At 41.8% G+C, this 25279-nt stretch overlaps 3 protein-coding genes across 3 annotated transcripts; 2 read left to right on the top strand and 1 right to left on the bottom strand.

Moving 5' to 3' along the window:
* Positions 1 to 3492: 3492 nt before the first annotated feature.
* On the top strand, positions 3493 to 9116 carry LOC149406819 (sucrose synthase 7-like). The gene is made up of 14 exons (XM_089608995.1): positions 3493 to 4228; positions 4327 to 4481; positions 4570 to 4762; positions 4838 to 4956; positions 5045 to 5261; positions 5674 to 5943; positions 6033 to 6149; positions 6229 to 6395; positions 6479 to 6703; positions 7228 to 7794; positions 7973 to 8111; positions 8190 to 8281; positions 8746 to 8781; positions 8872 to 9116. Exons 1-14 carry the CDS (start codon positions 3995 to 3997, stop codon positions 8885 to 8887), a joined length of 2547 nt encoding a protein of 848 aa, XP_089465121.1. The 5' UTR covers positions 3493 to 3994; the 3' UTR covers positions 8888 to 9116.
* Positions 9117 to 9233: 117 nt separating this feature from the next.
* LOC149406818 (Peptidase S24/S26A/S26B/S26C family protein) lies at positions 9234 to 11478 on the bottom strand. The gene is made up of 5 exons (XM_089609006.1): positions 11309 to 11478; positions 10712 to 10918; positions 10558 to 10630; positions 10049 to 10214; positions 9234 to 9686 (listed from the first exon to the last, which is right to left on the bottom strand). The coding sequence occupies exons 2-5, from the start codon at positions 10854 to 10856 to the stop codon at positions 9579 to 9581; spliced, it is 492 nt and encodes a 163-aa protein (XP_089465132.1). The 5' UTR covers positions 10857 to 10918; positions 11309 to 11478; the 3' UTR covers positions 9234 to 9578.
* An 11426-nt stretch (positions 11479 to 22904) lies between these two features.
* On the top strand, positions 22905 to 24018 carry LOC149406817 (carbon-sulfur lyase). Its single transcript, XM_089625968.1, has 2 exons — positions 22905 to 23588; positions 23669 to 24018. The coding sequence occupies exon 1, from the start codon at positions 23087 to 23089 to the stop codon at positions 23495 to 23497; it is 411 nt and encodes a 136-aa protein (XP_089482094.1). The 5' UTR covers positions 22905 to 23086; the 3' UTR covers positions 23498 to 23588; positions 23669 to 24018.
* The last annotated feature ends 1261 nt before the right edge of the window (positions 24019 to 25279 follow it).

Genomic DNA, 25279 nt, shown 5'->3' with positions numbered 1-25279 from the left:
GTGAGCGAGCTTGAAGCAACGACCCCCGAACAATCGAAGTCCTCGGGAGCAGCAAAGCCCTCCTCGGGATACCACTCTGTCCTAGTAAGCGACCTCGCCGACACTATCGCCTCTGCGTCAGCGTCAGGAGTCTCGGGCTGAGAACCCCCTGGCTCCACGGAAGGGCCCCCGCCCTCCAGCACGGCCGCGGCAGCCGCCGACGGCGCCTCGGGACACTCCGATGCGAGGCCTTCGGCCCCCGGACATGTCTCTGAATCACCTCCGGGATCTTCAGACTCGGGACCAAAATCATCCACGCAGTCAATCTCGTCTAGGACCGACTCTAGCGGAGTCGCTGCACCCACGCCCGCAATGTCTCCCGACGTGCCGCAAGAATCCAAGCCGGACTTTGGCACGTCAAGGCAGGCCTTGTCGCGAGCCCCCTCACCGACCAAGTTGATCACGAGGCGAGGAACGGGATCCCCGGACGCGGGATGATCGACCCCCTCGCCTGCTCCGCACCCAGTTGTCGCGCACTCTTCTTGAGGTTAAGCAACATGTACGGTCACGCCCAGCTCGCCTTCTTCGAACCACTGCTCTACTCCGCTTGGATTCTCTTCCACGTGCAGAGGAACTTCCCCTAATCCCGCGAAGAGATCATCCTCTACATGTTCAGAACCCTGAAACAAGAGAGAGAAATCAATCTCGGGACTCTCAGTTGAGAAAAGGGAAGGAACATCCATAGTGCAAGCGGTAGAAAAGAAAAAAAAAAGCGTAGAGAGAAGAGAAAAAAATAAAGTGGAAAATAAGAGAGAGTGGGGTCTAATTATAGACTCCTAGGGGGGTAGGAGTCGAAATCCTACTCCCACAAAGAGAAAAAACGGAGAAAAACTCCAAAAAGTCGGATTTCCCAAGCGCAAGGTGAACCAGCCCCGCGCACGGGGCGCGCCGCGCGGCTACGCCAAAAAAAAAATATAGAAGAAAAGAAAAAAGGAAGATTTTTCCTCGGGTGGCGGGAGTTTTAAAATATTTTACTCAAACACCCAACGGGAAAAACAAAAAGTTCATCGCCGGGAACCTCCCGAGCGACGAATTTGGGGGCTAATGTTGTCGGTCGTTTTCGGAAAACCCGAGACGCCGAGAAGGACGTCGCTCAAAGGGCCAATGGTCAGGCCGGAGGTCCTGAAGAGTGGCAAGCCTTCAAACCCTCGCCCCAAACTCTTGACTCCTTGAGTCGAGCGGGACCCCTCGAGTCGAGACTTGAGTCGGCTCCTCGAGTCGAGCCTCGCCCCTCGAGTTGAGACTTGGTTCAGTCTCCTCGAGTCGGGCCTCGCTCCTCGAGTTGAGCCTTGAATCAGTCTCCTCGAGTCGAGCCTTGAGTCGGTCTCCTCGAGTCGAGCCTTGAGTCGGTTTCCTCGAGTTGGGCATCATTCCTCGAATCGAGCCTCGGCTCGAGCCCTTATCTGTCGACAAAACATTTGTCATAAACCCGAAATACCAAGCCCACAATAGCTCAACGGGCCCGGAAGCGAGACGATCGCGAAAAGCCGCGCCCGGCAGGGCCGCGCCGCGCATTGAGCTGCGCAGCCCGCGCGCCGCGGGTCACGCGCCGCGCCCGGACAAGGCCGCGCCGCGCGCTGAGCGGCGCAGACCGCGCGCCGCGGGTCGCGCGCCGCGCATGGTGCGCCGCTGCTCCTTTGTGCGCCTCCTTTTGAAAAGGGGTGCGTTCCTAGTCCCACATGGACGCCAAAGGACCCCCTTAGGGTCCCCAAACACCTATATAAACCCCCTCTCACTTAGGGGGAAGCCATCCATTCATCTCCTATCGATACGCTCGAATTCTCGCTCTCCTCTGCTTCTCTTGATTCCATTTTTGGCCTGAAGCATTCTCACAAGTCTCCCTCGTTCTCAGAGGTTCCGAAGCACTCACGGGAACTTCCCGGACGTCGCTCCCTCTGACCGAACGACCCCCGGTGCTCAAGCACGCCCCTAGGGTTCTCGACTAGAGTTCCCCTCGCGCGTCTAACACACTAGACGCGCACGCGATCTCCGAAGTTCCGAGACGCCGCCGAGGACTCCTCGCGCCCTGTCTCCTTCATCGAGCACGCTTCTCCGCCAAGGTTCCACACCTCATACTGCGTCTCACACGCTTGAACTACGTTCTGACCTGATCCCACGCACGGGTACGTAGGCAGCCGACACCCAAGGCACGGTCACTCCTCCTCCTCACCCTCTACCTCTCCCGAGAGGCGGGTTGATCGGAGAAAACCTAGCTCGAGACTTTTGAATTCACACTTTTGGCCCGAGTGCGATCACTTGGTCCGGCCTTGGATCGAACCGCCCGAGGTTTTCAATAGTTGTTCATTTTTCGTACGACAACAGCTAGGTTACTCAAATATTTAAAAGTAGTAGCATAAAGAGCAAATATTCAATAAATGTTATTGTAATGCAAAATGAAATAAATATTTACATCAAATACTAAAAAAGTCTACTTATTTTATTAATCGGTATTCAAAAGACAATTACAATAATCAAAAGTTTACTTAATAATTCTATTTGTTACTTGTATTGCATTTGAAAAGTTTGAACGCAATATGCACACACATAATTATTGATGCACACACATTTGAAGTTTTATAATCGTAGTTGATGAAATTGTTTTTTTTTTTTTTTTTTTTGTCCATTAGATAAATCGTCACATTTACAGTTTGACAATGTTAAATAGCCAATATTTCGTAAATCTTAGGTAAATAGTCACTTTTATATATTTATAGACATAAATCTTAGGCAAACATCTACTTCTAATTATTAGGCCACGTCATTGTTATGACTATTTATCTAAGATTTACGAAACGTTGACTATATATCAATTCAAAACTTTTTAGTTGGCTATTTACTTAATTTTTTGTATTTTTTATGTATTAAATATTATTTGGAAGTTTTTTGAGTGTGCAATAACGTATTACACAAGTATTTCATTTTTTTTTAATTATTGCAATTAATTAATCTCTTAATTTCTTTTAAGATTTCAGTCAAAATTTTATTTATTAAGAAAATAGCCGTCCGAAGTAATTGAAAATAGCCCATCCTAGCCCTTTTTTTTTTTTTTTTTAACTTGCATTATTTGCGCATTTAATTGAAAACGTGCACGTTTTGTTTTTGTAGCCATGCATATACGTATTTTGTTCTTTTACCGTTTTTTTGTTTGTCTACGTGGACATTTACTTCATCCTACACCTACAACTTCCTAGTTTTTACTCATCTTTGTATAACCGTGTAACTGTGAATTAAACAACAAAACATACTCGAGCAATCAAGTGCACGTGGCATATCGGAACACGGCAGCGTATATACCTGAAACCCAAAAAGGTGAAGCGAGAATAAATTGCAACAACGTCAATGTGAACTTTCACAGTATTGTTTACGTAGAGATAGCAAATTCCATGAAACTATCTCATATTCCAACAACCTATATATGATAATGAAGAATAAGAAAACAAAGTAAAGAATTATACCAGTTCTTCCGTATGAGACTAACCAAAAACCTCGCTTTGCTCTTAAACAAGAATAATATTGTCCTCGAAGAGATATTGAACTAAATTCATTTTTTTTTATAGATATAGATTCCTTCTTTCGCTTTTGATTTATACGATTCTTTATTTTTTCTTGCTTTGTTTTCCTTCATTTTTTTTATTGTTGGGTTATTTCTCTTTTTTGAGAATGTTCTCCTTCTCTTGTACCTTTCTTACCTGGACAATTACTTCGTTGTTTAAAAAAAGAAAAAGAAAAAAAATTACAGAAAAAGAGAGAATCAATACAACGTTTCAAAATGTCGATCACATGAGCACGATAAGCCATGCACTATATATAATAGCAAAATACATAAGAGACTAACCAAACCAGAGTTCATATTATTTCTTTCTAAGCTTTTGCAATAACAAAAGCTTGACTGTTTTCTTTTACATTTCTTTCTTTCTTTCTTTCATCGCTCGAGAGTGAATAGACGTCGCAAGCTATGGCTTCCACAGTGGTGATGAAGAGATCGGAGTCCATAGCTGAGACGATGCCTGACGCGCTGAGGCAGAGCCGGTACCACATGAAACGCATGTTCGCTAAGTACGTCGAAAAGGGAAAGAGGACTATGAAGCTTACCCATTTGATGGCTGAAATGGAGACAGTCATTGATGACAAGGCTGAGAGAAACCATGTCTTGGAGGGTGTTCTTGGCTACATATTGTGCTCTACTCAGGTTTTTTTTCTTTTTATTACTTTTTTTCTGGTTTTTAAACCTTTCATTTTTTTACATGAATTAGTATAAATTAATTTTTTTTTTCATTTCTTTTTCAGGAAGCTGTTGTCATGCCTCCCCATGTTGCTTTTGCGATAAGGCCAAACCCGGGCTTTTGGGAATTCGTCAAAGTCAACTCCGAAGATCTCTCGGTCGAGGCCATCACTGTCACGGATTACTTGAAGTTCAAGGAAAGGGTTTATGATGACAAATGGTGTGTTCTTTTGCCTTCTATTGATTCCAAAGCGTCCCATTATTTCCTTTTTTTTTGTCGAATTTCAAAATCCGATTGTTTTTTTCAGGGCAAGCGACGATAATGCATTGGAGCTCGACTTTGGAGCGGTCAACTTCTCTGTCCCTCAGTTGACACTGTCGTCCTCTATCGGAAATGGACTTGGGTTCGTGTCAAAGTTCATAACGTCAAAGCTGAGCGGGAAGGTTGAGTATGCTCAGCCTCTAGTGGATTACTTGCTCTCATTAAATCACCAAGGAGAGGTAAAAGAAGAAACAACAACAAGTACACTCATAAATCTCATTTCTCTTTTCTTCTTCTAATTCCTAAATTTGTAGAAATTAATGCTGAATGAAACGCTGAGCACCGCGTCCAAGCTTCAAATGGCATTGATTGTAGCCGATGTTTTTCTCTCGGGGCTCCCGCAAAACACGCCCTACCAGAGCTTTGAGCTAAGGTGGCCATAAAAGAACTCCATTGATGATGTCATTCACACACAAGACTTTGCGCTTAACGATCATTTGAATTTTTTTTTCTTTCGATAGGCTAAAGGAGTGGGGATTCGAGAAGGGTTGGGGTGACACGTCGGAGAGAGTGAAGGAAACGATGAGGTCTCTGTCGGAGGTACTTCAAGCGCCGGACCCACTCAACATGGAGATGTTCTTCAGCAGAGTTCCAACGGTGTTCAACATCGTGATTTTCTCTCCCCACGGCTACTTCGGGCAAGCCAGTGTCCTTGGGTTGCCAGACACCGGTGGACAGGTAAATTGATTGATTTAGGGTTTGTTTGGAACTTGGAAAATGAAATTCTTCCTCCTTTCTTTATAACGTTTCTATGGAGGGAAAATAGAAGGGAAATGAAAATAGGAGAGAAAGTGAAAGGGAAAACTAATGAATGTATTCTATTTTCCATGGAAAATTGAATAGAAAATGAAAATCATCCAAATTTCTACATGTGGGGCCCACATCTGTGTCTTCACTTTTTCTTTTAATTCCTCTCTCATTATTCATGATTTTTAATACAAAATATAATTTACTTCCATTTTATTCCTTCTCCCTAAGAATTTTAATTTTTTCTCGCATTTTCCGGGTTCCAAATGAAACCTGATTAAGTGATTGATCGGACTCATCTTTTTGAACAAGTGTAATATTGTTATTGTCCATGCTGGAACAGGTTGTGTACATCTTGGATCAAGTGAGGGCTCTTGAAGAAGAACTACTTCTGAGGATGAAACAACAAGGGCTCAACATAAAGCCGCAGATTCTTGTGGTGACACGGCTCATACCAGATGCCAAGGGAACCAAGTGCAACCAAGAGTTGGAAGAGATCATAGGCACCAAGCACTCTCACATCCTGAGAGTGCCGTTTAAAACCGAGAAAGGGGTTCTCAAGCAATGGGTTTCTCGCTTCGACATCTATCCGTATCTCGAGCAATACGCAAAGGTACGATTATTTTTATCGTTTACATCACCGCGATTATAAACGACCTCATTTATGGTGATTAAAGTAGTTCGGTTCACTTTCCTAACCAGGACTCGACTGCGAAGATCCTTGACCACATGGAAGGGAAACCAGACCTTGTTATAGGGAACTACACGGACGGAAATCTAGTCGCATCGATCGTGGCTACAAAACTTGGGATTACTCAGGTTTTTATCTCTTTTTTTCTTTGTTTGGTCATGCATTATTAAAAAATGTTCAATCAAATAACGCTTCGAAAATGGCCAGGGAACAATCGCACATGCTCTGGAGAAGACCAAATACGAAGATTCGGACATCAAATGGAAGGAATTGGACCCAAAATACCACTTCTCGTGCCAGTTCCTCGCTGATACCATATCCATGAATGCTACGGATTTCATAATAGCAAGCACGTTTCAGGAGATCGCGGGAAGGTTAGATTTCTTGCACCCCAAGTTAACAAAAAACAAAATCAAAGGATATGTGAATTATTGAACTGCTTATATTCCTTTTGCAGCAAGGAAAGACCAGGACAGTACGAAAGCCACACTGCATTTACTCTCCCGGGACTCTGCAGAGTCGTGTCGGGAATCAATGTGTTCGATCCGAAGTTCAACATCGCCGCACCCGGAGCCGATCAATCGGTGTATTTCCCCTACACGGAGAAGCAAAAGCGATTCACCAACTTCCAACCGGCTCTCGAAGAGCTACTCTATAGTAGAGAAGACAATGTTGAACACATGTAAGTCGCCAAATTCACAAATTTCACTAAATAAAAATAAGAACCCTAATCTGTCAGAAGAGGAGTAACTCATGACGTTATAAACTCTTGTTAGCTCTCATGCTCTTCTCAAAGTGTGATTCCTAATAGACCACATCAATGTATAAATATAAGAACTTTGACCTAACAGATATATAGAAGAGTAACTCATGACCTTATAAACTCCGGTTAGCTTGCTTTCTCTTTTCAAAATTGGATTCATAACAGACTTATATCTTGTTGAACAAATAAATAAATATAATAATTTAGTTAAATAGTCAATTTAAACTATTGGATTTGCGAAATAGCCATAGTTGGCTTAAAATTTGCGAAATAGCCAAAATGTACAATAATCAAGTTTCAAAAAATAATCTTACTCTAAGATTAATTTTTGTGAAAGCAATAAACTGCTTATAATAATCGTAAAAAATTTAATCTTGGTGTTAAAAAAATTTGACTATTTTGCTAATCAAATATTGTATAATTTTTCCAATAATAAATAACAGCGGATACCTAGCCGACAAGAAGAAGCCGATAATCTTCTCGATGGCGAGGTTCGACACGGTGAAGAACATCACGGGGCTGACCGATTGGTACGGTAAGAACCCGAGGCTGAGAAGCTCGGTGAACCTGGTGATCGTGGGCGGGTTCTTCGACGCGTCGAAGTCCAAGGACAGGGAAGAGGCGGCGGAGATCAGGAAGATGCACTCGCTGATCGAGAAGCACGGCCTGAAGGGGCAGATCAGGTGGATCGCGGCCCAGACCGATAGGCTGCGCAACGGCGAGCTGTACCGCTGCATCGCCGACACCAGAGGCGCTTTTGTTCAGCCCGCTCTCTACGAGGCCTTCGGACTCACCGTGATCGAGGCCATGAACTGTGGCCTCCCCACTTTCGCCACCAACCAGGGCGGGCCCGCCGAGATCATCGTCGACGGGGTCTCCGGATTCCACATCGACCCAAACAACGGCGACGAGGCCGGGAATAAGATCGCCGCCTTCTTCGAGACGTGCAAGAAGGACCCCAATCACTGGAACAAGATATCTCTCGCCGGTCTCCACCGCATAAATGAATGGTAAATTCGAAAAAATGCAATAATTTGAAGTTAGCCACTTTTACTATTAACTAAGTTGACACGTCATCAAATTGGTTAGTTTCTATTTTTTTTTTATCTCATGCCACGTAATTATTAACCAAACGTTAGCTAAAATACAATTGACGAGGTTTTTTTGTTTTTTTTTTTTTTTTTATAGCTACACTTGGAAGATTTACGCGACGAAGGTGTTGAATATGGGGTGTGTGTATAATTTCTGGGGTCAGTTGAACAAGGAGCAGAAATTAGCTAAGCAAAGATACCTCCAAATGTTCTACAGTCTCCTCTTTAGGAAACTGGTAAGTAACAAAAATGTCACAATTTTTTTTTAAGTAATTAAGAAGCAAGTGTTTAATTTTAAGATTTGTTTCTTTCAGGTGAATAATGTGCCAATCCCTAATGACGAGCCTGAACAACAGCCTGAATTAAAGCAACCTGCTCCCAAACCCCGGGCTGGCCCAAGCCAAAGGCATGTTACTGCAAAATAAATTTGAATTATAAATAAATGAATATATATATATATATATATATATATATATACATATAAATAATGATAAAATGAGGATAAAATTTGAATTATTTATCCATATGAATTAAATAAATAAACTAATATATTGATAAAATAAAAAGGGAGTATAAGCCATGAATGTTATGAAGTGTATCCATTGTATAATTAATGAACATCCTCCAATATTACCAATCTATATCCCATTACATATATTTCTGTGGACTTTTTTTTTAATTCATTTAGCTTTCGTCATGATATATGCCGCATAAGGAGAGTTTAGCAAATAAATTACATGAATAAAATGGAGGTTTAATACTTCAGCTTATAGGAAAATTACTGTAAATAAATTTATGTATTCTGGGTTTTTTTTTTCTTTCCATTATATAATCTAAAATTAAACTAGTTTTGCAAATTTCATTTTGTAGCCCTAGACGCTCACAGTCACAGTCGCGATTGCACAGGTAAGGAAAAGTCACGAAATCAACTACATAGTTTTAAATGTTAAAAGTCACATTTTTTTTTTTTGAACAAATTTATACGATAATTTTCAGGTTGTTTCGAGCATAAAGGAAACAACATAAAATTGGCAGCCGAGCTTGAACATGGTTGCAACTTATTATTGAAGTGATCTCCTTTTAAAATAAATTGAAGCCTCTTATCTTGCATTCATTCAAAAATTAATTTCACCAGCTACTAGAATTCAGCATTTGGTGCTCATAATTTTTTATTTGTTTTATTGAATTATTACACAGCTTGTAATCAATTTTATTTATAATTATAACGACTTTATTATGCACCTATTATTCCTGTTTTTTCTCTATTCAATATATCAGTTCACGACTCTCCTAAAAATTTAAAATATATTAGTTTCTTTTTTAATCCATTATACTTCGGTTCTATATAAAAAAATAAAAAAAAATTATCCTTTGGTCGGCTAAATTAGTCGGTAAAGCATCCCCACCAAACAGCATATCTAAATTTTATTCATACGACGTCGCGTCAAAAGGCAGGTATCTAAATTATTCAAACTGAGTATCAGACTCGGAAATTAATTTTATTTCCTGATAGAAAGGAACAGCTTAATAATTTTTCAAAAATCGATGTTTATCGCTTAGGAGCTTGAAAAACACAAGCCCGTGAAGCTGTTCTGATCTCATAAAAAAACAGAATTAATCGAATAAAAAAATGCAAAATCGGTAATCACCCTCTTCTTGGGTAAAAATAAAATCGGATCGATCGCTAACAAAAAAAAATGCAGCTAGTAAGGAGCGATCCTTTCTTGAGGAAATTGCCTCTCTACAGCCCCGATTCTCTGCGGAGGCCACACAACATGAGTCACCCGTCCCGCGACTAGACCTAAAGGAACCTGTAAACGAGAATTTATTCAGAAGCAGCTTCCGAAATGAATTATTAATCTCCGAAATTCGATTTTCTGTACTACCAAGGATCCATCAAACGTGAATATCTAGCTTTCAAAGTGTTGTCACTTATCGTTATTCTGAATCCACATGAACGTTACAGCATTGAATGGAAGTATGTTTTATTGTTAAATTCTAGTGAAAAAACCCGAGCGGGTATGAACCTTGTTCTATTAATGGAAAACATTTAGATCCTCCTAACAGTTATCAACTTGGGAGTTTTGAATTTTGATTGTGTATGAATGTTATGTTGGTTGTGAAAGTTTGTTGCTAGTTGATTAGGAAAAAGAATGGATTGAGATAAACTTACAGGGCCAAAAGAATTGGAATCGAGGCTAGAAGCCGGATTATCTCCCTCAACCCAACAATGTCCATCGGGGATTCGCCGCACATCTGAGGATTGTCGGGTTCCAATCCAATCACCGGGCAAGCCTATAATTCTCTTTATATGCCTCTCCTTGTGGTTTTCCGGTGAGCTGTGTTATTGCGCAACTACGTTAATTAATATACGACCATTCAAACACTTGGGAACAGAACACTGGGAATAGTATTCGTCGTTCTGTTCTTTAGGATAAATAGAAAGGACCTATAAATAATATACTAAAGAACTAGAAGGTTACGCAACAATTCCCAGTCCCTATAATTTGTTTTGTATAAAGTTGAATGTCTTCTTGACTGCAATATTCTGACTTTGGAGCTTGGTAAGTAACTTTAACTCGAATGCATTTTACCACAAGCTTAAGAAATGCGTAAAATGACAACTATTTTTCAACCAAACAAAACAAAATAAAAATCTCAGAGAAACAAATACCGATTTACCTGAAAACGACGACATCACCGTGCGAAAACTTGTAGTTTTGTAGAGAGAATTTCTCCACCAAAACATAGTCACCTACGATCAAATCGGTGACTCAGAAAACAATGTACGGTTCGAAGTATAGTCAAAGCTTTGCGTGGTCTCAAAAATTATTACCCCCGTTATCGGGATTGAATGTCGGGGACATAGAAGAGCCTCGAACCGCAGCGACGCTTGCGTATCTATCCGAAATGGTTAATCCTATGAGCCCAACTGTGAAGAGCTTCTTTGAATGATTCCACAACATGTTCCCAATTCCCATTTTTCAAGTTGCTCTCACAGAGTTACTGCGTATGGCACGCCAAACAAACGCATCGGGATGAACTGTCAAACAAGTAAAAATAGAGCATGTCAAAACTCTTTTTGCTAGTCTAGGATTATAGTTTTCTTTTAACTTACTAACCAACCATATCACAAAAAGAAAATGTTATGAAAAAATGAACTGGAAAAGAAGCAATGGCGCTAAGAATAACGAAAACATGGTGAAGATAACCCCAATCCCCAATTTAAGATAACCAAATTGCACATTTATTCGCTCTCTCTCTCTCTCTCTCTCTCTCTCTCTCTCTCTCTTCCACACACTTCCGTGTTCCATATTAATTAACGGCGATGAGGCCTCGTTAAGGAAAAACTGAGAAGAAGCAGAAGTTAAAGCCCTAGGTTTTCTTGTGATTTTCGGAGTTGGAAGAACGAAATGGATCAAGCGTTCTTTACCTTGACAACTCCGATGCTTTGCTCTTAATTTCCGGCCGGAAACCTCTCTTTTCCTCTCACTCACTCTCTCTCTACCGCCTCTCTTTCTCTCTCTACGTTCTACTCTGCTTTTTTTTTTTCTTCTTTTAAGTTTCTCTTTTCGTTTGATACTGAGATGGTCAAGTTTCTTTCTCCTACTTCAAAAAAAAAAAAAAAAAAAAACAAACAAACTTTTAGGGTATATATGAAAATAAAAATATAACCTTAGGCTTAAAAATTAAAAATGTAATTTTTTTTTTAAATGGTAACTTCATTATATATATTAGGAAAGGCGAAAGCCATTTACACAAAAGATGGAACGTTTATAGCCTACTCCCCGGATCCAACGCCAATCGAGCACGCGAAGCCGAGCTGAGCAAAACCAGAAAACGAAACCACAACCAAAAGCTGACCTTATAGGCCGTTACACAGAGGAAAGGTAAAGCTTAGATACAAAAACTAATCTAGTGACTGTCTTAGCGAGACATCAACCAAAAGAGACCTTGTAGGTCTTTGTACATAGAAAAAAAAAAAATACTCTAAAGGGTCAAAAGCTCCCGCCCCTGGTAACCGGGAGTAGACACAAAACAAAAAGAAGGAAATTCTTCCTTTTCGGCTTTCATATGGCGCTTGCCCAATCTCTTTGTAAATCCGCCAGAGAGTAGCATTTGAAATCTTTCTCTGAGCTGTGTAGCCACATAGCTATGAGTCTGTTAGATGTCTCGTGAAGAACTTCTGCATTCCAACCTTCGTATTCGAAAATGCATTTGTTTCTTAGAAGCCAAATCGCCCAAAATCCCGCAAGCACTCCTAATTTTACTGCTGCCACCCATCGATCCTTTTTCCTAGTCGCTGTGTGAACCTGAAAAAAAATCAGCCAACAAAATAACTGAAGAAGCGTGGATACCGATTTTACCGAAGAACCATCTCCACCAACTCGCCGCTGCAGGACAGTCAACAAATAAATGTTGATCATCCTCTGCAGCACTTTTGCACACCATACAGCAATTGGGAGACAAAACCCGATGTGAGTTTTGCATTTGGATGCGTTCAGCCGTGCTGACTCGTTTGATAGCAATCCTCCACCCAAACATCTTCACTTTTTTTTGGAGTCGCTGAACTCCAAATAGCGCTGAAAAACGTCGCAGAGGGGGCAGCAGCCGCCGGAGAGATGGCTGCGGTCATGCTTTTTACTGAGAACTCCTCCAAATCGTCCATCCACGCCCTTCGATTCTCCAATCCTTCCCACAATGGCACTTCTTCGAGCATGTCCAAAAGTGTAGCCGATTCCATCGCCTCGCGGTTTGATAAGTTCCTTGGGAAATTGAAGTTCCAATCCACGTCTTCAAACAAAAGCGAGGAAGGGGACGCCAAACTAGCGATAGGGGATCCTTTCAACGGGCAGAGTCGGTATAGTCCGGGGAACCTCGTTTTCATGCTCATACCCTCTAACCATGGATCCTCCCAAAACCGGACTCTTGATCTGTGATAAGTTCAAAATTCTTGTTATTTTGTGATCATATCTTCACCACGTTATTCATCGTAATCACTTAAAATCACGTTTACAATTGAACATCTTATTATTTGAGTGTTTACATGTGTTTAGGTGAATCCGGGGGAGTTCGGAGCTAAAATGTCAATTTTTGGAGGCAAACGGATCAGCGCACTGAAGAGGAGCAAAGCAGTAGCTGTACCGCGGTACAGCAGTCTAGTACCTAGGTACAGGAGTACGTGGCAGTACCGCGGTACAGCACACGGGTACCGCGGTACAGTTCCGTTAAAAGCCCAATACGACTCAAGTTTCGGGGTCCATTAAAAAGGGACTTCGGGATTTTGACCTAAAAAGGGAGACTACGACTTTCAGAGCAAAAGAAGAGCCGCAAAGACTACGAAGAGAGAAGAGGACTTTCGGCGACAACTGGAGTACGGACGGTTTCCCCGTGGAGACCGTCCCGACTCCAAAACTCGTTCTATCTTCTTTCTTTTTTTCTATTGCTTGTATTGTTTTTTATTTAATTATGTCTAGTTAGGTTTTGAACGGTTAAGGGGAATTTCAATCCCAAAACATGAATTGAAGATCTTGGTGTAGACTTTGCTTTTTACTTCTAGTATTGAAGTTGTTATTTATTTTCCAATCGTCAGTGTTCATGAATTGTTGTGTTTCTGTTTGGATTGATCACCTAGATAGGAATATAATTATTCATAGCCATACTTGCAATTTTAATCCGTAATTGTTAGAATTGCTAGTAATTAGTGGTGCGACTACAGGTACGGGTTTCGCAAGGATCTTGTGCACGTAGTGAAAAGAGTAACCAGAGTTAATTGAATCACGCGTGTTGAATTTATATTGTTCTGTTCGTCTCGCTCTCTGAATTAATTGCTGTTGTTAGATTAAATCTAGGCGCGTGTTCATTAGGTTGTTTAACAATTAGGGCTCTTTATCGGCGCAACGTCGTGATTAGCTAATATCAAAGGATTGCGGAGATTATTGACCGCGTGTGTCGATTTTCTGTGGACGTTGATTTTATACGAGTTATGCGAGTATTGTCGAACCAAGATTGAATCGGATTGTTGCGGGAGCGAATGAAACCTTAACCGTGTCTTTTTGCCATTTGGTTTTCTTTGTTAAATTTATAATTTTCAAAACCCCCCCGATTCTTTGTATTATAGTTATTTTTCTTGAAATTAGTTAGTCATTTAATTAATCTAGGTCCTTGTGGGTTCCTGAAGACTAGCAAGTTGGCTAGTAGGTCAGAATTGTGCTTGTTTGTGGGATATCCAAAGGAAACCAAGGGTTTCATCTTCTATAGTACCGAGGACGATAAGACTTTCGTTAGCACGAATGCTCGTTTCCTTGAGGAGGACTTTATGAAGGATGCAAAACCTAGAAGCAAAATTGTGCTTGAAGAAAAGTTGGGTGAGGAAGCTTCTACCTCATCTGTAAGAACTGTTCTTACCCCAACTGAAACACAACCTAACTCATCAGAATCTCGTCAAGTAGTACTTCGACGTAGTGGGAGGGCTACTCAAAAGCCTGACAGGTACATGTCTTATGGAGACTCTCTTGTAGCCGTCTCTGACATGGATGATACTGTTTCCTATAGCCAAGCGATGGCTTGTTCTGAATCAAACCTTTGGCTTGACGCCATGAAAGTTGAAATGCACTCGATGTATGTCAACAAAGTCTGGAAACTTGTAGACCTTCCTGAAGGGATTAAACCCGTAGGGTGTAAGTGGATATACAAGAAGAAAATGGGTCCTGATGGGAACGTCGAGACGTTCAAAGCACGACTTGTGGCGAAGGGTTATACCCAACAAGAAGGGATTAACTATGAAGAAACCTTCTCGCCAGTCGCGATGCTTAAATCCATCCGCATACTCCTATCCATAGCTGCAGCTCTCGACTATGAGATCTGACAAATGGATGTCAAGACAGCCTTCCTGAATGGAAATCTTGACGAGCGCATTTTCATGGCTCAACCAGACGGTTTCGTGGAAGAAGGTCAAGAGACCAAGGTTTGTGAGTTGCTTAAGTCCATCTATGGATTAAAGCAAGCATCTAGTCATGGAATATTAGATTCGATGAAACTGTAAAGAGCTTTGGCTTTGAACAGTCAATAGATGAGCCTTGTGTTTACAAGTTAATACACGAAGGCAAAGTTGTGTTTCTGGTATTATATGTCGATGATATACTACTCATTGGTAATGACGTGGGTAAGTTATCTGAGGTTAAGGTCTGGCTGGCAAAGCAATTCGATATGAAGGATCTAGGAGAAGCCGCGTACATTCTGGGGATCCAAATCTTTCGAGATAGGAAAAACCGGACCCTTTCGCTCTCTCAAGCATCTTATATTGATAAGGTGATGGATCGTTTCTCGATGCAAGACTCCAAGAAGGGTCAAACACCCTTTAGGTATGGAGTCTCACTCTCTAAGGACTAGTCTCCCAAGACTGCACAAGAGATTGAAGACATGAGGAAAATTCCTTACGCCTCTGCCGTAGGAAGCCTCATGTATGCTATGCTTTGCACTAGACCTGATATATGTTTCGGCGTTGGCGTAGTTAGCCGTTTCCAATCCTACCCTGGACCTGAGCACTGGATTACTGTTAAGCATGTTCTTAAGTATCTTCGAAGAACTAGGAACTTGATACTTACATACTCAGGTACTGACCTGACTATGACGGGATATACCGACTCCGATTTTCAAGCGGATAAGGATTCCAGGAAATCCACTTCGGGATCTGTGTTCATCCTTAATGGTGGAGCTGTTGTGTGGAGGAGTATTAAGCAATCTTGCATTGCTGACTCCACAATGGAAGCAGAATATGTGGCTGCTTGTGAAGCATCCAAAGAGGCTGTATGGCTTAGAAAATTCCTTAAGTATTTGGAAGTTGTTCCAAAAGTCGACGAGCCCATGACTCTTTATTGTGATAATAGTGGGGCTGTCGCTAACTCAAAGGAACCTCGAAGCCATAAGCGCTCTAAACATATTGAGAGGAAATACCATTTGATTCGAGAGATCGCGCAACGCGGAGACGTGGAGGTGAAGTAGATCTCTGGCAGATCTATTCACCAAGGCCCTAGCGAACATGGTCTTCGACCAACTTCGAGAGGGATTAGGCATGTAGGACTACTCACATCTTCTTTGAGTCAAGTGGGAGTTTGTTGTCAATGGTGCCCACAAGAAGAGTAGTAGTGTCTATTTATGTACATTTGATGTCATATAGTCTTACGAAGACTCTTGCTTGTAATTGCTTGTTCATTAATAATAAAGTTGAAACGTTCATTCATTCTTTCTTTGTTTGAAGCTTTATGATAAAACCTTAGTCTTTTAGTCCATAAACAAACTTAACAACTTACGAAGAGACAAATGTAGATTTGCATGAACAAACTCTTCGTAGTTTGCTTAAAACGATATATTCGCAATCTTAGGGTCAAATGACTATTGACCTCAGTACGATTGTTAGAAGAATCTATGATGTCTGGTTATGAGGCATTGAGAGTTGGAGACTCTATAGTTCTTCTAGGTATCTTCCGAAGGTACTGAATTGACAAGTGCACTTCTAGAGACAAGATAAGAACAAACCATTTAACCTCTTATGTCTCGAAGTCGCTACGTATGAATTGCATCATGCCTACCTTAATCCTGAAATGAGACATGCCATTTCACAGCTTAGTATTCTCATTTGAGAAAGTCAGAGTTCGGACTCACTATGTGATTCCGAACAGGGCCTATTGGTGAAGTACTAAGTTGTGAGAATGTCATGAGTAACTTTGTGAAGTTCTCATAGATACGGAATTCATGTACAAGATTGCTGAAATGCAATGTATGTCACCTCATGCTTTGTTCCTTGGAGTGTGAATAAATGAACTGGCCAGTGTCCAAATTGAGTCCTGACTCTTTTGGATGAAACAATGTGACTTGTTAGCTCCTCGTCATATACATTGTTTCTAACTTATTCACAAGCGACAAAGGAGTTGAGGAAATAACAGCTAGAAGGGTAAAATGGTAATTTAGTAAATCCCGACTAGCTGATGACATTCATGAAGGGTAGCATAGATAATATTCAGTGGATCCGCTCATTATAATTAGGTGAATTCTTGAGTAGAAAATAAATTCATTTGAACCGAGAGATTTTCAGTGTCAGCTCTTTAGTGGAGTCAGTTGGCATTAAGCTAAACTTGGAAAAGGTTTGTGAACTTTTGAGTCCAAGTGTTTAGCTCAAGCTTTGTTCATTTGGGTCCATGAGGTCACTGTCACGAATCACATCGATAGAAATAGTTAAACTGGAAGCTAAGTGAAAACGAGAACGAAAATTGTCAAAAGGGTATTCTTGTCTTTTGAGACATAGGATGAAATGGATGTCAATAAATTTTGACAAGTTCATTTGATGACTTAATGTCACTCGGCCATAATATGATTAATTGGGCCTTGTGGATTAATTTCATTTCATAAGAGTTTTATTGAAAATTCTTAATGGGTCTCTCTCATGTTGTTATGAACAAATGAAGAAGCTTCTAGAAGTTCCTTCTAGAATGATGTTGGGCGCCCAAATACCTAAGAGAAAGAGAAAATATTTTGTGCATAAATGTATCAAGATACTTGCCAAAATAAAAAGAGGAAACAAATTTCCTATGTTTGCCATAAGGAATTTCGGCCAAGGCAACCAAGAGAGAACAAAAGAGGAAACTAATCCCTTGGGGATTTACTTGAGGTGGGCGCCTATCTTGGATAGGAATGGGCAATAAAAGATTGCTCATTAAGGCTTGGAAAATAAGAGGAAACTACTTCTTTCCAAGGTCAACCATTCTCCTATAAATAGGACCCTCATTCCTCTCATTCTATTCATTCCACATAAGTTAGAGATTGAGAGCTTCTCTCTCTAGAACTTATGGTTGCCGCCCCTCTTCTCTCTCTCTCTAGTTTATTTTCGATTTTTCTTGTTTTGGCACCTAGGTCCTCACTCGACCTAGTGTTTAGCTCTGCAACTTCAAGACTCGTTCTTAAGTCGTAGTGTTTAAAAGTGCCCACTGACTAATTCCTTTATTTCGAGTGATTTAGTGATAGAAACTTTCGTGGTTGCTCGAGGTGCCGAGGAAAGAAAGAGGGACGTGCTGCGAGGGGAGACGAGCGTTGCAAACTTTCCAAAAGCTTCTTCAAGGTTCAAGCTTCAAGAAAGGTTAGTAAACTTCTTAGCTCATATTAGTTTTTAATTACATGTACTTGCACTTTGTCTAGGTTAGTAAAAAACTGTTTTTACTTGTAAAGAAAATTTTTAAAATTCCGCCGCTTTGCGAAGCGTTAAACTTTTTCTTAAACCCTAGATCGATTCCAACAAAAATATGTTGGAAGAGCGGATAACACCGATTGAATCAAGGTCATCTTGCCGCCTTTCGAGAGGAACCCCATTTTCCACCCAGCCAGCCTTTTAGTTGCCTTTGAGAGGACAGGATCCCAAAAAGTTTTGCTTCTCGGAGTGTTGCCTAAGGCATACCAAGGTAGGATATCGGCCATGTTTCCTTTTGACAGCCGAGAATGGCAGCCAAATGCATATAATCGACCGGGTCGCTGTTGATCCCTATTAGGCTGCTTTTCTAAATATTTATTTTAAGCCCGGAATCGTCGCAGAATCTGGAAATGATGCCGATCATATTTGCCCAATTTCGTTCATCAAACTCCCCGAAAATGAGCGTGTCATCTGCAAATTGGAGGTGGGAGATTGAAAGGACTCCTAAAGAAAGAGCGTGGAAATTTCCTTCCACTACTCCACGCGTGATACGTCTTGACAAAGCATCCGCTACCAAGATGAAGAGGAAAGGCGACAGAGGATCGCCTTGTCGAATCCCTCTCGATCCTGAAAAGCGTCTCCGATCTTTACCGTTCACAATAACCGAGAAAGACACCGAGGAAAGGCAGCCTTAGATCAACTTCCTCCATCTAAGATCGAAACCTTTGCATTCCAACACGAATTCCAGAAAGTTCTAATCCACCATATCGTACGCTTTTTGAAAGTCGATTTTGAGGACCGATCCAATTTTTTTTGTCCTACTTGTCTCCTCGACCATTTCGTTGGCTATGAGTATGAGATCCGTAATCTGTCTACCTTTGACAAAGGCGCCTTGGAATTCTGAAATGGTTTTTTCAAGAACATTTTTAATCATCTCTGCCAAGACTTTAGCCAAAATTTTGTAGAGACCTGTCACCAAACTGATTGGCCTAAAGTCTTTAGCTCTACATGCGTTGAGCTTTTATGGAATTAGATAGATGAAAGTTTCATTGACACTTTTATTGAGTACTCCTGCTTTCCAAAATTCTTCAAAGAATTGAAGGATGTCATGTTTGATCGTCTCCCAAAAATCTTGGAAGAAAGCCAAAGAGAAACTGTCCAGCCCGGGTGACTTGTTCCTTCCACATGTGAAAACAGCCGCCCGAATTTCATCTTCCTCGAAAGGTGAAGAGAGACTTCCAGCGCCCTCCTCGTCTATGGCTTCCCATTCTATGTTGTTCCAATCACATCTTGTTGTAGGGCCGGCCCAGTAGAGATTTTCAAAAAAAAAGATTTATTTCCTCCACGATTTCAGCCTCGGCTATCGTGATGGACCCCTCGGCCTTTCCAATTTCCACAGTGCATTTTTGGCTTTCCTAGCGCTTAATAAATTGTGGAACATACTCATGTTTCCGTCGCCGAATTCGGCCCAACTATTTTCGATTTGAACCTGGCCGCTCTTTCTTCGTTTGCTAAAATGCCATCTAGTTGACCCTTGAGGAAAGCTCTCTTGTGTCGTAACTCTTCCGTCCAGTCATCACCCCCTTCAGCTCTGTCCAAAGGGATAATCTCCTTCTCGATTCTGATTTTTTGCCCGTATCTCCTTTCTCTCTCCCCTACAGACCAAGGCTTAACTTTGTTTTTGAGTTTGTAGAGTTTTTCCATGATTCGGTGTCCTGACCATTCTGCCGGCACCACTTCTAACCATGTAATTTTAACCAAATATTTGAATTCAGGATTATCCAACCAGTCATTATCTAGCCTAAAAGGACCCGGATCCCAGGCTGCCATATCCGTGGTTATGATCAACGGGAAGTGATCTGATATCCCTCTTAGTTGAACCTCTTGTTGGTAATAGGGAAAGATTCTTCGCCAACCTGGTGAGAGCAAAAACCGATTCAAACGTGAACAGGTCAGATTCTCCCGGAAATTAGACCAAGTGTACTCGTCATTTGAAAGAAGGGGATCAAACAAGGATAGCTCTGCGATTATTTCGTTGAAGCATCTCATACTCCGCCTTGCCCGACCGGTTTTGTTCTTTTCCGATGCGAATCTAACAACATTAAAATCTCCTTCCACGCACCGATTCTCGCCACAAATTTCCCTAAGGCCAGCCAACTCATCCCAAAACTCATTCCTTTCTCTCGATCGGCATGGTCTGTATACCCTTGAAAACCACCACGATGAATCACCATGCACAACCTTTATCGACACCAAAAAATCCCCCAATAGAGAATCCTCCACCGACACCCTCCTAGAGTCTCATACAATCATTATGCCCCCCGAAGCGCTGATGGACGGTAGGGAAACCCATTCCATAAACCTAGAACTCCAAATGCTACCTATAAACCTCCTGTCTATGTTTATTCTCTTTGATTCTTGCAAGACTAGAATATCCGGATTAGCTTTGCATACAAGGGATTTAATTCCCCTGCGTTTGTCGGGGTGACCTGTACCCCTAACATTCCAAGATAATATCTTCATAAAAATGGTACTTCCATCCTTTTGAACTTTGAATTCCCATAGCTCATATTAAAATCCAAGTTTTTTTAATTCTCTTCTGGCCCCCTTGGAGCGTTTTGGGTTTCCTTTTCGTTTACCCGTGACTCTAGTTGTCTTCTCTACGTTCTTCCTAGAGCAATCTTTCCCTGAAGTTAAAGGAGCGAGAAAAGAAGGAGAGAGAGGAACCTTAGGTTTTTTCCTGCCTTCCAATGTGAAAGAGCCACCATCGGAGCTGATCGCCTCCTCAGATCCAAGCAGAGCAGCCACTCCTTCTAAACCGTCTGCCGAATCTAATCCATGGTCGTCGTCGGTGGAGCAAAAGATTTCTTCGGAAGAACCCTCTTCCGGGGAGGATTCCCCAATCATGTTTACCATTACCCCGTCTTGATCGGGCCCAACTTTATCGTCCTCATCCATACCTCCGAGAGGAGGTTTGAAAGCCGACTCTTCCTCTTGGTCGCCTAACCACCACCTTCGAGAATAGCTTTTGCCATAAACTCTATTTTTTCGTTCACCCACTTCAGAGTCGCTCACGTAGTTTGACTTGTTCGTGTCCTTGTAGACAAAATCATTCCATCTTTTGATAATGCCCACTCGGAAGTTTTTGCGCAATTTTGGGCGACGAGTAAGGGAGAAACGATCGCAGCTATTGGTCATTTTTTGTGGCGCTATGTCCGTCGTTTTTTTCCGATGCGACCCCGAGGTCCGATTGTGCTTCACTGAAAACAAACTTTTTAGTAGTTGAGGAGACTTTTCGAGGCCCAACCCTAGAAACGCAGTCGATGCGGTGGATTTCAGCGATTTGGTCGGCCAATCTCGCATGCAAACCAGCCTTCTCTAGGGCCACATCGCGATCGAGCTGGAGAATCAAAGGATCTGGTTTTGTTATCTCTGTTTTCGGGGTCTCTTGATTAACCTCGTGTACCTGCCCAATCAGCGAGTCTTCTCCGTCTTTGGAGACACCGACCCTGTTTACGCCGACAAGCGTTTCAGGAACATCGGAGACGAGGGAAAGGTCATCATCCGTGCACCGACGGTTAGATGACTCAGTGAAATCCATCTCGAGATATCCTTGAGTTCTAGCCATAGCCCCGTCCTCCCTTCTGCAGTTCCGGCACAGATTTGTTCCTAAAAATCCTTCGCATACCTTTTTTCCTTTATTGGCTAATTCCGACTGCTGATTAGATGCCAGAGGAGAGACTCCTTGAGCCTCTATTGTATTAACTCTAGGAATCTAGAGAAAGGGACCTTTAGGCGATTCCTCTAGGTTAAAGATCCCTAGTTGGATCTGAGAGGCACCGTAAGGCAGCTCCAAACACGGCGAAAGAAGGCCTCCTGTCAGCCCCCGGATCTTGATCTTCACGTACCTTAGGTCAGTCAGTTCCAATGTCTCTTTGGCGATCTGAATTATCCCTCCGAACTTGGCACCGATCGTCTTCAGAGCGTGGACATTCCACAAGTCGAAATGTAGTCCTTCGATGCCGATCTATCCATTTCCTATGCTTACACGGTTGTCCTTCCACTGATCCAACACCTTCCATTCCTTCAAAATAGCGACGTTTTAGCACTGTTATTTTTTCAAAAAAAAAAATGTAAAATTTTTAATCTTCTAAAGTTTATGGACATATGCTTTTTAGTGCTTATCTGGCTCCTCGTGTACTTGCATCCATTGATTGGAGCCATGAATTCAAATTGAAAGGGGCAAATTGAAAAGAAAAAAAAAATCCAAAGCGACAACTTTAAAAAATCACATGAGTTTGGACTAAAAGTATAAATAATATTAATAATTTTAAGGTAAAAACTATAATTTTCAAAAGTTTAGGAAGACAAATCCACCCATACTTGCATCGATATATGTATGTATAACAATTTTTTTGCGTTCTTCATGGTTCGAACTCACTCTCTCTTGTGCATCGAACGAATGCCATGCATTCGAATCAAATTTCTCTATGAAAGAAAGGCATATAACAATAAATTAAGATCTAATATTTTCTTATAATCTTGATTCTTAATATGCAGTGCGAACTAGGATTTGTAGTAAGAGCCAATGTAATTGAATTTCTCTTTATTATTGATCATGTGAGAGTCACATGCTCAAAATATTAATAGTAACGAAAATTTTTGGACAAGTGGAGAACTCGTACAGCAAAATGAGAGTTCATAGCAAATTTTATGACAAAATAAAATTGAAATGGTGGTTTGTTAATTCAACTTAACGTTCCGGAGGGATTTATGTTATTAATCCAAAAAATAATTCTAAATTTTATGAAGGGTGGGTAGAGAAAACTTATTTAGGGACATATATGAAAATAATATTAATTTCGGGCTAAAATAATAAAAAAAAATGGTGACATTTGGGTAGGCATTTTAATTTTCAAAATTTTAGGTGGCGGTTTTCAGAAGTTTATTTTACTCTGCCTTCCACCAATGTTACATTGGCAGGCATCGAATAGACATCAGTTCAGAAAATAATAATAATAATAATAACAAATGGAATCCGATTTAGTGTGGCACGAGGGAGGTTGCCATTGCAGGAGCGTGAGGTGGCGCGTGGAGGCTCCGGCGAGCGTGGTCGCGTGGGATTGCAGCTGCTCGGACTGCTCGATGAGAGGCAACACCCACTTCATCGTCCCCGCCCACAGATTCCAGATCTTGCCCGATTCCGAGGCCTTCCTCAAAACTTACACTTTCGGGACCCACACATCCAAGCACGTGTTCTGCACGCGCTGCGGCATAACCTCGTTCTATCGCCCTCGCTCCAACCCCGACGGCGTCGCCGTCACCTTCAGGTGTGTCGATCCCGGGACTCTGCTCCGCGTCGAGATCAGGCGGTTCGACGGCAGGAATTGGGAGAGCTCGTTCGATCGCACCGGAATTTCTTCGTGTTCTAAACTTGTTTGATTTGTTTGCCGTGTCTGATTTGAGTTCTTCGTCATCAGATTCTCTGGAAATGGAATATTAGAGGTGTCTCTTCTTGCCTAGTTGACACCAGGTAAGTAATTGGAAAGGCGTTTTGTTGGACAAACATTGTAACGATGTATATTTTTTTTTCCTTTTTATATTGTTTGTTAGTTTGCTAAGGAAGACTAGCTTGGTCTGCAGAAGATTGGGAAATATGATTTGCCAGGTTTCAATGTATGAAAATGAGTTTGCGCAAAAAAAAAAAAAAAAAAAAAAAAAAGAGAATGAAAACGTCCTCTCACAGGTCAGGATGTACGGTAGAATTCCAAGAAACGAAAGAGATAAACCTTAAGGCCATTATATCGAGCTTATGCGCTACGACGTTACAAAAACGATGAAAAAAAACAGATCACAAAATAAATAAAATCATGAGAAATGAAGCGTATATCATTCAGTATAAGGCCTAGCTCGGAACAATGATGTCGATGGTCACAGAGGAACTTGTCGAGAGTCTCACAGTCGGACTGAACTTGAACCTTGTTAATCCCCAAATCTCTGCATTGCATCAGACCTCTGCGAATTGCCATGGCCTCTGCGATAATGGGACTGAAAGGACGTGGACAAGGATCGATGAATGAGCTCACGACGATGCCTTCATGAGTCCTAAAGACACTGCCCAGTCCGCAGCGTGTCCCATCACTAGATAGAGCAGCGTCAACACTCATAACAATGAAATTCTGCTCGGTATTCTTCGATGAAGTTGAGAGCCCAGTTAACAGTCACCATCGGGGGGCGATTAATGTCGTTGAAGAGTAGGTCATTGCGACGGTTCCTGCAACTCCATGCAATCCCGATGAAATTCTCAAACTCGGAGCGCGTAAGAGATTCTTCGATGACGGACAAAAAGCTAATGAGATCTCTATGTTGGCTGGTCTTTATCAGATTCCACTAGGCAGTTGATTTCAACACCACTTTGCTAAAGGGACACCCTCAAATGGCATGAAAAATAGTCTCTCTTTCTTTTGCGCAACGTTGGCATCGAGGATCCAATTTACATGTCCCGGTGAGCTAGAATATTTGCCATTGCAATCCACCCGCGACAGATTTTCCGAAGAAAGGATTTTACCTTGGGGGAATTCGGAGCCGCCAAATGGACTCCCACCATTGGGCACTACGGTGGGGCTCGGAACAGCCCACCGTGAGGGACATAAGTCATCGCAGGAGTGGGAAGAAGAGCGTGGAATTTTGAGGATGTCTTGGACCTTGTTGTCATCGAGGTAGGCGTGAAGGAGATCAGTGTTTCCAGTCGTCATATGGGTGTTTTAAATCTGTCACAATGGTACCTTCATGAATACGAGTTTGATTTCGGACGCGAAAGGCTGGAGATCGGTATTCCAGACCTGACACGCCACTGAGAGCCCTGAATAATAATCTCGCGGCCCCACAGTATGAAGGGTCGAGGCAGCTCGGTTGCTAGAAGCGTGAAGGAAGTGAGTGCCCAGAAAATAGCTCTCCGTCAACACCCGAGAGGCTAAAGCAGTGGGTCTTCGGAGGATATGCCAACCATGCATTTTTTGCATGTATTGCCTTGTTGAACCACTCTAGGTTCCGGAAACCAATGTTCAAGTTCCGATGCGGTTTCAAGCATCCTGATTTATGAAAAATCGAACGGAAAAATATGGAAGACGGCAAATGATATGCCGTTTTCAAATGCCGTTTTCCATGAAAAATCGACATGTCAATAGAAGACCGAACGAAAATAATGTTGTAGAATATATTAAA

This window comes from Urtica dioica, chromosome 1, assembly GCF_054948205.1.
Source record: "Urtica dioica subsp. dioica isolate 48M chromosome 1, U.dioica_male_clone48M_v1_H2, whole genome shotgun sequence".
Lineage (NCBI taxonomy): Eukaryota > Viridiplantae > Streptophyta > Magnoliopsida > Rosales > Urticaceae > Urtica > Urtica dioica.
This window is presented reverse-complemented; position numbering and strand designations above follow the sequence as displayed.